Source organism: Toxotes jaculatrix, chromosome 20 (assembly GCF_017976425.1).
Source record: "Toxotes jaculatrix isolate fToxJac2 chromosome 20, fToxJac2.pri, whole genome shotgun sequence".
Taxonomy (NCBI): Eukaryota; Metazoa; Chordata; class Actinopteri; family Toxotidae; genus Toxotes; species Toxotes jaculatrix.
Window position 1 is genome coordinate 753431 of NC_054413.1, and position 16144 is coordinate 769574.

The window sequence follows — 16144 nt, forward strand, 5'->3', positions numbered from 1 at the left end:
GCTTTTTTCCAGTAACACCATCAGAGGATTGATGTTTTGATCTTCCCTCCATCTCATTGTCCATATTGGTTCACAGACCTGTGTCTTCTGCTGGACTGGAGAGGAAGTAACACACATGCTCATGAGCTTTGTCTCATTCTGGGTTCAAAGATCATTCCTTTGCAGTGAGCAGAAACAACTCGTGCAGTGTGCAGGTCGTCTATGCTACAGCAGGGATAAAATACTGGAGCGACACGTCTTCATGCAGCAGAATCAGGTGGACGACGGTCTGATGGACGATATCTGAGGGGAAAACAGGTCGATGTCAGTGGAAAATATTTCAGTAAAGGTTAAGGTGTGAACCGTTTGGTGGTGTCGGCTCAAACACTCAGAGGGATTCATCCTGAGGGGAACATGAATGTGTGTGTACAGGTTCATGGAAATCTAAAAAATAACTGTCACATGAATCAGTAATGAAAATAGCAGGAAATATGATCATTCCCCAGAAACTTTCTCCAGCTACCCAACAGGATCGATTTATAATAATATTACTGTGACTGTTTATATTACTATGGTTAGTGGTAGAGGTGATAGTCTCATTCTTCTGATAAATACTTTCTACAGGTAGATGATTTATATAAACCAGCAGGGACCGTCCTGATCGCTGAGGTTTACTGGGGGATAGGAATAAATCAGGTGTGGCCCACATTATCATAAATCAGATGTAAAGTTTCTTATTGTTCTCTTAATCAGCTTTAAATGGCTCAGGGAGCTGAATCTAGGATGTTTTCCATTCTGAAGCTGTGGGATTTTTACTTCACAACGTCTTTGTGTCTCACGGCTGCAGATTTTCCTGCTGCAGCTCCGGTGAATCCGGATTTTCCTGCATCAGCTCCACATTCTGTTTCTCCTGTTATCATGCTGATAACATGATGCATGAATAATCCCAGAGTGCACCTGGATGAGGAGCTGTGAGCTGACTTACTGCACATGGCCTTGCTGGGGTTGACCTGCTGTCCCATGAGGAACTGTTGCAGCCTCCTGATGTCTACTCTGGCCTCAGCCATGGCCTGAGATGCGTTGCTGTCCTGTGAGGCGTCGTCCCCTGGAGGGACAGGAAGACAAGAGGGGTGAAGGGAGAGAGGTGGAGGAGGAATGTGAAATGTTTACCCCAGAATGGGGCTGGATCCAGATCATGGAACCGGAACCTGGACCACAGTGAGCTCCTTCAGAGCTCGGAGAAAAGAATTCTAGCAGCTGCTGATCCTGACACAAAGAACTCGTAATCTCGAGGACGGGGTAATGTCAGCCGTCTGTGTGCTGCATATCAGACTGCTGGTGTTTTCTAACTGGTTCAACAGGTGTTTGGTCAATAATTAAAGTGATGGATAAAATAAAATCCCACATGCTGGTGCTGGATGAAAGGTCAAGGGAGGCACTAAATTTAATCTCAAGACATCCACTAGCTGTTGAGACGTTTCAGTCTGGACAGATCGATGCTCCATCCATGCCTCCGTGCTGATGACATGAAAAAAAACACAGGAGACAGCAACATAAAAAAAACTGTTTTTACCCCACGGAGGATTTCCCAGGTCTTTGAAGTGAGTGGTGACAGAAACCAGATCTGTCTCAATCTTCAGGTTCATCTCTCCGCTCAGGTTGGCCTCAATTACCTGAGAGAGAGAGAGAGAGAGAGACACACACACACACACTTTAATTGAACACTGAGCAAACTGAGCTTTGGTATGAACTGTAGGTAATTGATTATAAAAACTTCTGAGGTTTATATTTAAGATGAAGTTAATACTTTATATGAATTTTAAATCAGACTGATCTTTTTTTCAGCCTTGATCCTACCAGGAAGTTGGACAGGTTCTTCATCCTGTCCACAACGTTCTTCATAGTCTTCAGAGGAGGCAGGTAGATACTGACCTGCAAGGACAGACATAACAACATGTCTTTAGCACTGCACTTTAAACAGAAGACAAATTATCCTCTGAAGTTTGTCCTTAAAAAGCTAAAAGTGTGTAAAAGGATAATGTCAAAGTATTTGGACGTGTTTCTGTCCCTGGAGAAGTCTCTTACATCAAAGTCTGGCATGCTCGGCTCTTTGAATTCATGCCAGAGTTTCCGGGGGATGACGTCGACCGGGACGTCATGGGTGACGACTCGGCTGATGCTGGACAGGGTGGGCTGGACAGAACGAAGGGAGGACATCGTTCAGTTAGGTGTCTCAAACTCAGCAAAGCTCTGCAATGTTGAACTGTTTAAACCTACAATAAAAGTTTTTTGGCCACTTATTTTCAGCAGCAACAAACAGTGAACACAGCACTGACATAACATTTCAGATAATATGCTGAACTTGTAATTAAACAGTTGCTTATTTCCACGTCCAGCAGTTAGAGAGCAGCATGAGGACTGAGGAGTCAAAGTCCAGTGTCACCTCTGCTACAGAGGCTTTTTACAGCGGTTTCTCTGAAACAGCTGCTGTGATCAAACACGACCCGACCGACTGATCACTACCACAGCGATGAGTCATTTCACCAAATCAACTTCTCAGTGATAGGAATGTGCGGCCTGACATGGTTGGATGCAGCAGGACAGTCTGTGGTGACGTACAGTGGTGGCGTGTTTGCATGTTGCTGCTGAGCTTTTTCAGAAATGTGCCTCACCAGCTCTGCAGCGACGGTGAGGCAGGGACAGTGCTTCTTGGTCAGTTTAACTTTGACGGCCTTGGCGTTCTGGACCGTCTTCAGGGCTCTGGACAGGTTCTCAGGAGTCACCTCCAGACAAATCTCATTGTCCTCAGAGGACACACCCTCCATCTGGTACTCATCAAAGAAGTTGGCCTGGGGGAGCAAAGACACACAGACAGACACTTCACCTGAGTCCCATGCAGACAGCTGCAGTTTTATTTTCTGTCCCTGACTCTGATGTCACTGTCTCTCTTTGTCTCTCAACATTCTGTGGACTCAGCTTCTCAGACGTGAGGATTTTTGTTTTCTTTGTCATATTTGAGAGTAAACGTGTTTACTGTTGGTCAGACCATAAAAAGAGAGCAGAGGGTGTCACAGTGTTCGGTGCCAAACACAGACATTATCTTTGCTGCTCTCCTGAGCTGTGACTCCGATAACAATCAGCTGACTGGTCAGTGGAATAAAAACGAGCACAGACAGGTTTATTTGTCGGCAGGTGACACGCTGGGCTGGATGTGTGGCAGCTTTACCTGTGACAGCTCACACCACATGCTGACCCCTCCGTTGGCCACTTTACCAGACAGAACGAAGAACAGGTTGTCCGGAGTCAGGCGCAGGACGCACATCTTCGTCAGCTTTGAGATGGTGGTGATGACTCCTGGTGAGGATGAAGAGGGACAAAGTTATTCACCGGCACAAATATAACTTCAGCCTGAGACGGAAACCAGGTCAGATTAAACAGCTGCTGCTGCTGTGTGTCGTTCCCACTGTGCCACAGTCCCAGGGCTGCGATTTACTATTATTATTATTATTATTAAGGTTTTTTTAACCTTACACCAAACTTAAAGAATGGACAAACTTAAAGACGGGGTCTGAATCGTCTGTGGCGGGACACTGGGACATTGCTGTCCCGCACAGACGTGCAGGTTTTCGTGTCTGCTGGAAGCTAAGCTAACAGCTCCGCAGCTAAAGCCACTCACGGGTGAAGTGGTTGAGACATGCGACGTCTATGATTTTCCCTCGAAACTTCATGTGGAGCTGTGGCCGTGAATGAAATCCTGAAGTCGGTGAAAGGTTCAGCGGAATAAGTTTGAAGCGCACCGCGGGTGTTCGGTCCGTCAGTGTCCGACGTCCGGCGGAAACAGCAGCCAGCGTCCGTGTGTTAACAGTTCCTGATGATCTACCTTCACTTCTGTGAAACGGTCTCCGTGATTCTCTGATCCAGTTCTAATTAAATTAAATGTGTTTCACCTGTGTATTTATCTACACACCTGTTCATTCATTCAAACTACACACACACACATACACATACAGAAACACACACACACACACACACACACACACTCAGCTGTAAAACAAGAACCATCATGAACCATCGTGAATTTGAGATGTTACTGTTTTTATAGGTGAGAAGAATAAAAACAACACCGTGTGTTATGAAGGCTACAGGGTCCTGATCACCTCAGTAATAATGGTCCTGTGTGTGAGAGACGGACCAAACTAACCCAGTTTCTCTGGCTGACCTTTCCCGGTGTGTAAGTCCACTTCTTTCTGCAGGGTGTTGTGAATAAAGGTTTGATTATTGTTTGCCTGCAAATTAAAACGTTCTCCCTAATCTCCAAGCTCACTTAGTCTGAAACAACAGAATACCAGCTGGATTCCCCCGTAAGCTCCTTAAATATCTGGACCAGAGTCAGTTTTCAGACTTTTCCTTCAGCACAGGAGCAACCTGGGCCCAAAGAACGGTGAGTGGAGAGTGAGGTGAATTATTACAACACCTCAGAGGGAAATGCTGTTCTTTTCAGCCACTGTATGGATAAATAACAACTGAACCTCAGAACGAGCATTTTAGCAGCTACACTTCAGTTTTACAAAGTTTAAATTTTCTGCAGAAAAAGTACATTTACTTTTTATGTTGTAAGTATATTTAGCTGATAATACTTCTACTGAAGTGGATGTAGGACGTTGACTTGTATCAGAGTATTTTTTTCATTGCAGTAAAAGAGTTGAACACTTCCACCACTGTTTAACACAAACATCGTAAACACAGGGAAGGAAGAAGAGTCAGAAAGGGACTCTTTCACTGAGCGACGTGTTTATCTCCTGTGCATGAAAGCAGTCGAAGCTGGGCTTTAAAGCTCTAATACAGCTGTCATGTAAATCTTATTTTATTCCTGGAGGCTTCTTGGTCTACCTGAGTTGTATCACAGGTGCCCCAGTCTGTACGTCTCTGTGAGTGATTTATATTATCTGTATTTTGAGTCCCTTTCAAAATAATAATAATAACAATAACAACAACAACAACAATAATAATAGTAATAATAATCAATAGCTGAAATGATATGTGATCAGTTTTATGTGATGCTTCTTCAGCTCTGTGTGTTTTCCTTCACTTGAGTTGTACATGTTCTGTGTGAATGAAGCAGTTGAGGCAGCTCTGTGTCCTATTGGTTCTCTGCTCGGATCAGTGGCCAATCACAGGCCGTCCCTGTTAATAAAGGGCTCGTGTGTAGTTTTCGGTCAGCTGGTCCGTTCAGGGTCTGGACCCGGTTCTCCAGTTCGTAGTCTGACTGGCATCACCATGGCGCCGCTGTCCATCCAGTCCGGAGTGAAGTACGCCAAAGCTCTGCTGCCGGAGACCCTGGTGAGGTGGGTTCAGAACCCGGACGGACCGAGGCTCCGAGCCCCGAGTCCACCGGCTCCTGCTGTGGCTCTGCACATGCAGAAACACACACCGCCGGACTTCGCCTTTAAATTTTACCGATTTCATTTCCTTTCGTTAACCTGGCAGGTCGGTGTCAACGGTCCAGACCACCATCTCCCGGCACATCCTGCCCTCGGCTCAGCCTCGCTGTTTTAACGTGTGCACCCAGAGCCGCAGGCGGCGGCGGGGTGTGGTGGCCTCCTCTGTGGACGAGCTGCTGGAGCAGGTGTGATGCAGCAAACATTCATGTTCACACAGGTTCAGAGCTCAGACTCTCAGTGGCCGGTTTCCTTTACCTTCTCGTTCAGGCAGCGAGGGTGTTTGTGTTGTCCTGCCACTTTCTGACTCTGGTCCTGGAGGAGGACGGGACTGTGGTGGACTCAGAGGACTTCTTCCAGTCTCTGCCCAACAACACGCCGCTGATGGTGCTGGAGAAGGGAGAGATGTGGACACAGAACAAGGTGAGAGTGGACTGACGAGGACAGGGACACGGTTCTGACTGAACCGTGGACTGACGAGGACAGGGACACTGTTCTGACTGAACCGTGGACTGATGAGGACAGGGACACGGTGGACTGACGAGGACAGGGACACGGTGGACTGATGAGGACAGGGACACTGTTCTGACTGAACCGTGGACTGATGAGGACAGGGACACGGTTCTGACTGAACTCACAGTTGCAGAGGTTTTTATGTTGAAGCAAACCGTCATGTTCCTCAGTTCTTCCACATGATGGCAGCACATTCAAACGTTTCCCTGTGTGGCTCTGGGCTGAGGACACTTTGCTGACTCGGCTGAATTATTTTGCTGTCATCATGCGGAGCGAAGTGTTGGTGACGGATCTCCGCAGCGTCACGTCCGGGTTTTGTTTTCTGGATGTTTCAGATCTTACCGAGCTTTCGTCAGCCAAAGAGGAATGGGATCGCTAAACTGACCTTTGACCTGTACAAGCTGCACCCTAAAGACTTCCTGTGCTGCCTCAGCATCAAGGCCACTCTGTACGAGCTCCACACGCTGTCCTACAACTTCAGATGCACCACCATGAAACACGTGCTCAGGTGAGTTGACCTGGAGCTGGTCTCCTTCACGAGTCCAATAATTAAAACAATCTCAGCACCAGGTTCACTTATAAACTGTCCCGGAGCTTTCGACCGTAACACATGATCTTCTGCAGCAGATGCAGTTGGCCATGTGTCATGTGACCGTAGGTGTCTGATAATTAAAGTCTGTAATCGGTGTGTTCCTGTCAGGTCGGTGCTGCGCTGCTTCACCTACCTGACCAGGCTGGCAGGTCAGCTGCTGCTCTACACATCCTCCTCCTTACTGCAGTTCACCGGAGAGGACGACTGCTGTTAGTTTAACGTGAACGTCTCACACTCTGCTCTGCCAAGGAAGAGTTTAACGACCCTGCAGCAGGAAACGGGTGAATCCGGTCCATCAGTCTGTGCTTAGGAAACGGGCTGAATTCCATTCTTTTAAAAAGTTTTCCTCCTGTAAGCTCTGTTTTCTCTCAGCTCAAACATCTTCCTATTTGTCTGGATACTTAACTGTAAAGTTTTTATTTCCTCTTTTCATTTTCCGTTTTTTCTGGATGTTTTAACTTTGTAAAGCTGTTACACTGATCGAAATGTTTCTGTAAATCAAAAATATAAATAAAGATTTTCTAAACCTTTTCGAAGTCTTTAATCTACAAAAAAAACAAAAGATCTCTAACACAGGGAGCAGATGTACAGCCTGGCCGGTGAATTCCTGTTTTATAGCTCTGAGTTGTGCGTAAGGCGACACTGCTGTCGGCCTCAGCAGCAGCTGACCCTCGCCTCATCATCGTCTCTCTGACGGAGCGTCTGGGACAGAGGACATGTCCTTCCTCATTCCTCTCTGCACACTGCAGAGCAAAGTCACTGTGGGAAAAGTCAAACTGAAAATTTAGGAACGTGGATTTTTTTCAACCGGAGGAAAATTCCTGTATTTAAATGGACCAATGAGAGTCTCACTGTCCCACAGGTACAAGACCCACGTGACCCAACCAAACACAGCAGACCATGTTTTATGCTGAGTGGGACAAACTGGACCCCGATGGAGGATGGACTTGGGATCCCATGGGTTCCCCCTCCCCTCAGGGCGTGGTCTCGTGAACGCGCGTGAGCGGAGGAGGAGGAAGAGGAGATGAAGCTGGTCGCGCGCCGCCGTTTAACAGACGCTCACCGGCACCCGGCGGCGGAGGACCGACAAACCCAGAGGACTAACGGAGAGACAAGCGACCGGAGGAGAGAAGAAAGATGAGGGAGATCGTTCACATCCAGGCCGGACAGTGCGGGAACCAGATCGGGACCAAGGTACGGAGCCGTTCACAGCTCTCACCGACACTCTGCATCCAGACCGGGCACATTCTCACGAATTATACACCTCTGTGATACCGAAGGAAAGAAGGGCGCGTGAAACAGCGGCGCGAGAAACTGTGTGTGTGAAGCGGGTCCAGAGTCCCGAGTCACTGTCACGTGTTCTGCGGTTAAAACCTGACATCAGACCTGTATCATCAGTCCTGACCTTTGAACTGAGATCAGTAATGAATATAACGGACAGCTGTTTGAATGAATGAGTGAGTGAGTGAATGAATGAGCCTGGACTCTTCTCTGTAATAAACTCATCACAGTGGTGAGGGGGAGTGAACTCTGTGAACCACCGTGAGACTATTCAAGGAATCTGAACACACATACACACACACACACACACACACACACACCACACTCTCTCACACACACCACACTCTCTCACACACACACACACACAGACACACACTCTCTCTCTGAAGGGCTGAAGGTCGGAGCAGTGGTTTCAGTCAGAGAAGAAAGTGAAACATGAGCAATATGCAGCTGTCTGTGAGTGTGTCTGTGTCTGTGTGTGTGTCTGTGAGTGTGTCTGTGTCTGTGTGTGTGTGTGTGTGTGTACAGCATCATGTTAAATCCAGGTTTCCTGATCAGACTCATCAGTGGATTTCAGACGTTCCCACAGATCAGATCTGTCAGGTTGAACTGTGAGGACGTGATGAAGCACAGCAGCCAGAGTCAGACAGATGAGCTCAGGCTGATCAGCAGTCTGTTCATAAATCAGTTAAAGGGTCAGTTCACCCAAACCATCTGCTCATGCACATCATGTCTTCAGTGGACGGCAGTGACCATCAGAGCGTCTCCACTGTGTGACGATCCAGAGTTCCTGAAAAAGACAAATTGCTGTTGAATTTCTAATGAAAGAAGAATTTCTTCTTCTGTCTGTGCTGCTGCTGTGACTCGCTCAGTTCTGGGAAGTGATCAGCGATGAGCACGGCATCGACCCGGCGGGGAACTATGTGGGCGACTCGGCTCTCCAGCTGGACCGGGTCAACGTCTACTACAACGAGGCCTCCTGTAAGTACGACAGATACCGGCACAGGTGTGTGTGTGTGTGTGTGTGTGTGTGCTCCACACACTGTGAAGCTCACTCAGTGTCTCCTCTCTGTTTGTGCAGCACATAAATACGTCCCCCGGGCAGTGTTAGTTGACCTGGAACCAGGAACCATGGACAGCGTTCGCTCGGGAGCCTTCGGACAACTCTTCAGACCAGACAACTTCATCTTCGGTAACAATCACCTGCGTTTCTTAAGGGAATTAGATCCTGAAACATTCAGGACAGAGGCTCTTTACAGATGTTTCTCTTAGACAAAACCAAAACTAGAAGCTAAAACTGCAATCAGCATTTTTAAAGAACATTTGAGTGTCGATAAAAAAAGATGAAACCAGAGGAGTAACAGAGGACAGAGCTGGAGCGGCAGTGAAACCTTCCAGCATTAAATCTGCACAGACTGAAATGAGCCTGGCGTTTGTTTTCTAAACTGAAGTCTCAGTCGGAGAAGAAGCAGCGAGACTGTCGGTCTCTCTCTGTCTCTTAGACACACACACGAAATAAAATCCAGCAGCTAGTCTGTCCTCCTGTCCCTGAGAAGGGGGTCACCAGCAGAGTGTGTGTCCACACGCATGTTCCCATCTGTCGCAGTGATCATTTTACATTTCACAGATGGATTCTCTCTGTGCTGTCCGGTTGTCTACAGGTCAGACAGGTGCGGGGAACAACTGGGCCAAAGGTCACTACACGGAGGGGGCGGAGCTCGTGGACTCCGTCCTGGACGTAGTGAGGAAGGAGTGTGAGCACTGCGACTGTCTCCAGGTGAAGAGCAATAATGGATTTTATTTAGAACACGACAACATTTAACTGTTTAACTGAACAAACACAGTAAAGAAACGTGTCATCGGCCTCGTCACTGTGAAATGATAATAATAATTCTGCCCTCAGGGTTTCCAGCTGACTCACTCACTGGGGGGCGGCACCGGCTCAGGCATGGGCACCCTGCTGATCAGCAAGATCCGGGAGGAGTACCCGGACCGGATCATGAACACCTTCAGCGTCATGCCCTCACCTAAGGTAAGAGGAGGAAATCTTCTGTTCCCTCGTTTTTGTGCTCTGTGGTCATCAGATGAACCATTTAATACGTATTAAGTATTAAAACGTCCATGTGTGTAACATAGGAAACATGACGGCTTCTTCCATCTTGATCCACCAGGTGTCAGACACCGTCGTGGAGCCTTACAACGCCACCCTGTCGGTCCACCAGCTGGTTGAGAACACAGACGAGACATACTGCATCGACAACGAGGCCCTGTACGACATCTGCTTCCGCACTCTTAAACTCACGACTCCAACCTACGGCGACCTCAACCACCTGGTGTCGGCCACTATGAGCGGCGTGACGACTTCGCTCCGTTTCCCCGGGCAGCTCAATGCAGATCTCCGCAAGCTGGCCGTCAACATGGTGCCTTTCCCCCGACTCCACTTCTTCATGCCGGGATTCGCTCCTTTGATGGCGAGGGGCAGCCAACAGTACCGAGCCCTCACTGTTCCCGAACTCACCCAGCAGATGTTTGATGCCAGGAACATGATGGCGGCCTGCGACCCTCGCCACGGCCGCTACCTGACCGTTGCCACGGTTTTCCGCGGGCCCATGTCCATGAAGGAGGTGGACGAGCAGATGCTGAACGTCCAGAACAAGAACAGCAGCTACTTCGTGGAGTGGATCCCCAACAACGTCAAGGTGGCCGTCTGCGACATCGCTCCCCGGGGGCTCAAGATGGCCGCCACCTTCATTGGTAACAGCACGGCCATCCAGGAGCTGTTCAAGAGGATCTCGGAGCAGTTCTCGGCCATGTTCCGCAGGAAGGCCTTCCTGCACTGGTTCACGGGCGAGGGCATGGATGAGATGGAGTTCACCGAGGCGGAGAGCAACATGAACGACCTGGTGTCCGAGTACCAGCAGTACCAGGAGGCCACCGCGAACGACGGCGAGGAGAACTTTGAGGACGAGGAGGACGAGATGAACGAGTAAGGAGACCAAACACGACTGGTGAAGGTCTGAGACAACACTGGTAGGGCGGTCATGGTGTCAGAGTAAGAACAGCCCAGACTAGTTGTAGTGAAACAATGAGACAGTCAGTCGACCGTAAACTAGTTAGTCTGAGTTTGATCATTGATACTTTTGTTTAAGTAAAAACATTAAACATTTGCACCAGCTGCAAAAATCCAGTATTTAAGATGAATCCTGTTTTTCTTAAAGAGACTTTTCTGCTTCCTTTTAAAGGGAATAAGTTTTTTTATAGACCTGCAAAAGTTTTTCTAATCCAGAACCCAAATGTTCCACAACGGGTTCTTTTTTCTTTTACTCTGGTAACTGGTTCAAAGATCACGACAAACTTCACAACTTGCATTAACTGATTTGTACTTACTTTGATTTGAGGAGGTTCAGACTCTGAAATGAGTGAATCCAAATGGTTTCTCCTGAGAATGTGTTCCAGAATAAGGCGACGACCTCTGACCTTTTTATCAGTTTCAGAAATGCAAAGAGGAGAAAACACAACATGTTTGGTTACAGCTGATAAAATTCACACATCATTTACAAAATCACAATCAAGATGTTTGTTGTGTTTGTTGTTCTCAGACTGTGATTTCTGTACATGTGAGCAGGTTGTGTGGCTGAAGGGAGGTGGAAATAAAAGCTTCTTTCAAGGCCTTAAAGTGTTAGATGTGTGTGTTTGTGCGTTCTTCATCTGTACTGTGTGTTTTGTGTCCAGTTCTTTGTGTGAACAGACGTTTTAAGGTTCTGATCCTGGTTCGACAGCCTGGCTGGGTGTAGAATCTGAGGACATGTTGAACCTTCTTATACTGAGCTGTGAGTGAACATTACCTTCTTCATCTGAACCGATCAGAAGCTTCTTCAGTTAGTCTGTGTTTTACTGACACTGGGTTTCTGTGCAGCTGCTGTGGATCGGTGTTGTTCCTAAAGAATCAGGAGTCAGCTGAATTCCTCTCGTGAACAGTAAACAGCAGCAGTTTGGCAGAGGTCACTCTGTACGGACGTGAACTCACCACACGGACAAAACACCACATCACACAGAGAGAACGAGCCGGTCGACAGCCCGTTAATCCTCCTGCTGCGTGTGAGAGTTGATTTCCCAGCACTTCTGTTTGTGCTGTGGATTAAAAACAGAGAAGCAGCAGCAGCAGCTACTGTCAAACACAAAACCGCTTGGCTCGCGTCTGTCGGCCTGAGCTGATGTCTGTGGATCTGTTTTCCGTCTGTGGGTCTTTGTGTCTGTGTCTCTGGGACACATGGTATTCAGCAGACTCATGCAGTCGTCTGCTTCTGGTCACATGATACCAGAGACTGTTTAAAGCCAGGATGTTTTGCAGGGGCATTCACAGAGACGAATTCAGCCGCCTTCACTTTTTGTGTAGCAGATTCTATTTTATTTTCTATGTGTTTATTTTGTGTGGCTGCTGCTAAAGAGGCTTCTACAAAGTGGTGAACTGTGCCACTGTACCTGACAGCTGTACTGACGAGTTCAGTTTGTATTTCTATTCATTAAACTCCACAGCAGAATGGAAACTAAAGAGAATGATGAACGTAAACTGGAGCTCACATGTTAGCTCAGCCATGTGTCTGCAGTCCGTTCACACAGTCACTGTCGTTTAACTGTCGTCTCTCCAACAGGAGCTGGGACACAGAGCAGAAGTTTGATGAGCCAATCAGAGAGCAGGAAGACCACCTTAGCCCAATCAGCTAAAGGCAGAGGAGGGTCACCAGTTAAAACAAAATAAACAAAAAACAAATAAATAAACAACAGTCCTGCTGCGCTGAGGTTTCCTGATTTTCTGAAAATGTTTTGATGACGTGTGAAACAGCAGAAACACTGATCCTGGATCTGAGTCCAGATCTGAACCCAGCGAAGGATGAAGGATGAAAACTGAGTGCTGTTGTGTTTTTTTCCTAGAATGTAAACAAAGAAACAGCAAATAAATAAAATTATACTTTCATTAAATCTCATCACTTGTCCTGCTGAGGAACACAGTTGTGACCTCTGGTGGTCATGGCAGGGAACGACAACAGCCTGGAACTCAATCAGTGTTTAGTTAGAACAAACACATTTAAATAGAATTGATGTGTTTAAAACTTTTTAAACTTATAAAATGATATTTGAAACAAAATAATCTGGCGTGACGTCATCGTTTCATCAAAGTTTGAATGACACGTGTGTTCACCAGGCAGGAAGGGTTCAACCCGAGATGCTGTTCAGCTGAGCGGCCACTCGGTGGCACTGCAACACAACTCTGCATCTCCACAGCAGTTAACAGGCTGAGTGATCGGCCTCAAGGTTTTACTGCCAGAGAGTGAGTGTGTGTGTGTGTGTGTGTGTGTGTGTGTGTGATTGTGTGTGTGTGTGTGTGTGTCATTAACTCACAGCTCTCAGTTTCTTCTCTCCTGTAAAACAAACTCACCTCAAACTAAACTTGAGGAAACATGAAGGTGAAAATCTCTGACATCTGCCAGGCCAGCGATTTTTGAGAAAGTGTTTCAGTCAGTTAAAGTTCCTGTGAGATAAATAGCTGCTCCCAACGAGTGACCTCGGAAAATTGGCTGCAGCTGAAGAGGAGGCTGTGCTGAGTGGCTGGCTGTAACACGGTGGCTCAGATGAGCGGATGATGCTGATGAGAACACTGCTCTGAGATCTGCTGCCAAAGACACGAGTTCGCCGTACGACAGATGGTTTAATTGGCAATTACAGAAGCTGTGCGCTCCCTCTGAATATTCAGAGGCTGCTGGTCGAGGATCCTGATGCTGGATGCAGTCTTTACTCTGCCATCACTCGGCCGCCTCAGACTTTCTGCTGGTTCACAGGAAAACGGATAAAGAAAAGTTTATTTCCTGTGGTTTTTCATCCTTCTTGTCCTGTTAATCATCTCTGTTTTTGTGACCAACATTTTGATTTCATGTTTCCTGTTTAGCTTTGGTGAGGGCAGAGCGCCGTAACACAAAGGACACACACAGGAAGTACAGCCTACAAACACCTGCAGCTCTGGGGGAGTTTGCCACAGAAATGCCTGTTCCTGCACGATGAAGGAGTTTGTTCCCTGCTTTGTTTCCTTTGTTTGCTCAGGAAAGATTAAAACCAACATTCAGAAGCTTGAACAGATTCACAGAACTGTCCAACATGTCAGAGAGGATGGAAGCTGGACGGAGGACGTGTGCCCCTGGACCTCCCCACATCGTGTGCATGTAAGGACCAACTGATTCAGTAACATCACACACATCAGTGCATTTTAAACATGAAGTCCACATCGAGCAGCTTCCACTGCTGCTGCACTTTCCTGCTGTTTGCTGAACTTTATGGGCATTTATACAAATGGGGCAATTACCAACATGCCTTGGGCCTCTGAGCTGTTTTTATTGGAACGCTTGCCACAAGGGTGAGGGGGGCCGGGGGCAGGGGAGGGGGCGGGGGGGTCGAGAGGGTGGAGGAGGCAAGGAAATAAGATTAAAGAAGTGAGATAAATGGGAGGAGAGCTTTTAATTTGGCGAGGCTCAGTGAAGCTGCATGTGGGGACTGAACCTTAGCAGAGACTTGCTGCCGTGGTAACAGGGAGGGGGTGGGGGTGGGGGGAGAAGGGTGGTGGGGTGAGAGAGCAAGGTAAGGAGTGAGAGAGGGGCAGTAGCATGTAAACATGGGGAGGGGGGGGGGGGGGCTCTCCAGTTCGAGAGGCGGGACGTCAGAGGAGGAGCCGCCCCCATTCTCTCCTGAGGACACACACACACGCACACACACACACACACACACACACACACACACACACACACACACACACACACACACACACACTGAGTGGGTAAGAAAGGAAAGAGAAAGGAAAAAGCCGGGAGTGCAGCAGACTGAAGGGAGGAAGGAAGAGGAATGGGGCTGAGCGAACAAGCCTGAGCACGACACACACTCTTTCACACACACACACACACACACACACACACACACACACACACACACTCTGTTCCAGCCAGGCAGTAAGCAGCGCCGGGCGGAGAGAGAGCGAGGCAGCAGCTGGAGTGTGAGGAGGAACCAGAGTCGCTGAAACACCAGACGTCTGCTGGAGCAGCCGCGGCTGCCTGACAGTCCAGAATCAGGGTTTACAGGAGGAGGGCTCCGCGCTGATCCTGAGCCTGGAGGAAAAGTCCTGCAGCTGATCCTTAGGAGCATCTTCATGGACTGAGACCTGCTCCTCCGGCTGCAGTCGGTGTCCGTTCTGGATTAAACCAGATGTCTGAAGGACCTGCAGACAACAGGATTACACACAGGTTCATGATTTCTTTCTCACGAATGGAGCAGTTTAGTTATCTGGACTTTACACCGAGTGATGATCCTACAATGAATTCAAGTAGGTTTCATGGAGTTAAATGTCAGAGTTACTGCTGGCGTCCAAAGGACACACAAACTGTAGGATCACAAACTGTTTTATCTTTTTTTTCCACAATGGGAGAAGAGAAGTTTGGAAATGTGGACTCAGTGGAAAACCTGTCGACCTTCTGAATGATTTCACTCTGAGTTAATGCAGAATTCAGAGTTTGGTCCCTTTGGACAGGGTCAGGTTTTATGATTTCTCTTTCACCAAAGAGACGTTAAGTTCTGGACTTTGCCGGTGACCTGGAGACCTGCTGACAGGCCTTCAGCCTGTTTCAGGAATTCTATTAATCATCACCTCAAGGAAAATGACCTCATTCACTAAGCTGAATTTTTTAACTTTTTACCTGTAAGTAACGTTATTATTTGAACCCTTTGGGTCTTTGACTCTCCAGCATCCAGAGACGTCTGCTCATAAAACTATTTGCTCAATCATCTTCGAAGTCTGCGAGGAGTTCCCCGCGGCGGCTCACCAGAGTAACGGACTCGGTGAGTGACTCGCTGCCTGGTGGTTTCCTCACCGGCAGATCTGGAGGGTTATTTGGCATCTGTTGCATCTGAGTGACTGACGTTAGCTACTGTTGGATGTGATCCTGCTGATCTTCTGCAGGAGGAGGAGTCTGAGTTTACAATCATTTGCAGCTGAAGCATGATTTGGGTTTTTGCTTCTTCTTGTTTTTTCTTCTGCCACAACTTCATCAGTGACAACGAATGAACAAAATGAATTTTCTGCTCAGGGAAGAGACAAAGTGCAGGACTGGTCACAGTTTGACTCACTGGACATTCGGCCACATGTAGACGCTGCACATCCTGCAGGGACCAAACCACTGAGATCAGAAATAGTAGCCAATGTGTGGTTTTATCTCACTGGAGCTGTTAGAAAGCAGCTGCAGCAGCTGTCGCCTCCTCGCCACCCACGTTCCCATCAACCAGAAACAAACGCAGATATTTTAAG

The 16144-nt window shown here is 47.8% G+C and overlaps 4 protein-coding genes across 4 annotated transcripts in view; 2 read left to right on the forward strand and 2 right to left on the reverse strand.

The window, feature by feature from the left end:
- LOC121200363 (protein NLRC3-like) overlaps positions 1 to 16144 on the reverse strand; it is a 567821-nt gene that overhangs the window by 39189 nt on the left and 512488 nt on the right. The gene's annotated exons all lie outside the window — the stretch shown is intronic.
- On the reverse strand, positions 163 to 3859 carry hus1 (HUS1 checkpoint clamp component). The gene is made up of 8 exons (XM_041065749.1): positions 3656 to 3859; positions 3206 to 3333; positions 2652 to 2828; positions 2065 to 2172; positions 1837 to 1911; positions 1553 to 1652; positions 965 to 1084; positions 163 to 282 (listed from the first exon to the last, which is right to left on the reverse strand). Exons 1-8 carry the CDS (start codon positions 3705 to 3707, stop codon positions 200 to 202), a joined length of 843 nt encoding a protein of 280 aa, XP_040921683.1. The 5' UTR covers positions 3708 to 3859; the 3' UTR covers positions 163 to 199.
- On the forward strand, positions 5214 to 7013 carry cidea (cell death inducing DFFA like effector a). Its single transcript, XM_041065767.1, has 5 exons — positions 5214 to 5324; positions 5467 to 5605; positions 5688 to 5840; positions 6266 to 6438; positions 6631 to 7013. The coding sequence occupies exons 1-5, from the start codon at positions 5257 to 5259 to the stop codon at positions 6734 to 6736; spliced, it is 639 nt and encodes a 212-aa protein (XP_040921701.1). The 5' UTR covers positions 5214 to 5256; the 3' UTR covers positions 6737 to 7013.
- tubb6 (tubulin, beta 6 class V) lies at positions 7552 to 11485 on the forward strand. The gene is made up of 6 exons (XM_041065731.1): positions 7552 to 7716; positions 8676 to 8784; positions 8885 to 8995; positions 9465 to 9580; positions 9707 to 9835; positions 9975 to 11485. Exons 1-6 carry the CDS (start codon positions 7660 to 7662, stop codon positions 10791 to 10793), a joined length of 1341 nt encoding a protein of 446 aa, XP_040921665.1. The 5' UTR covers positions 7552 to 7659; the 3' UTR covers positions 10794 to 11485.

What these genes read in the sequence shown, in the direction of transcription:
- hus1 (XM_041065749.1), bottom strand. Translation starts at nt 3,707, where the DNA reads ATGAAGTTTCGAGGGAAAATCATAGACGTCGCATGTCTCAACCACTTC. An exon ending in TGTGGTGTGAGCTGTCACAG is followed by an intron (nt 2,829 to 3,205) that starts GTAAAGCTGCCA and finishes TTGCTCCCCCAG; the next exon opens with GCCAACTTCTTTGATGAGTA. An exon ending in AGAACCTGTCCAACTTCCTG is followed by an intron (nt 1,653 to 1,836) that starts GTAGGATCAAGG and finishes TCTCTCTCTCAG; the next exon opens with GTAATTGAGGCCAACCTGAG.
- cidea (XM_041065767.1), top strand. Translation starts at nt 5,257, where the DNA reads ATGGCGCCGCTGTCCATCCAGTCCGGAGTGAAGTACGCCAAAGCTCTG. An exon ending in TGGACGAGCTGCTGGAGCAG is followed by an intron (nt 5,606 to 5,687) that starts GTGTGATGCAGC and finishes CTTCTCGTTCAG; the next exon opens with GCAGCGAGGGTGTTTGTGTT. An exon ending in AGATGTGGACACAGAACAAG is followed by an intron (nt 5,841 to 6,265) that starts GTGAGAGTGGAC and finishes TGGATGTTTCAG; the next exon opens with ATCTTACCGAGCTTTCGTCA.
- tubb6 (XM_041065731.1), top strand. Translation starts at nt 7,660, where the DNA reads ATGAGGGAGATCGTTCACATCCAGGCCGGACAGTGCGGGAACCAGATC. An exon ending in AGCACTGCGACTGTCTCCAG is followed by an intron (nt 9,581 to 9,706) that starts GTGAAGAGCAAT and finishes TTCTGCCCTCAG; the next exon opens with GGTTTCCAGCTGACTCACTC. An exon ending in GCGTCATGCCCTCACCTAAG is followed by an intron (nt 9,836 to 9,974) that starts GTAAGAGGAGGA and finishes TTGATCCACCAG; the next exon opens with GTGTCAGACACCGTCGTGGA.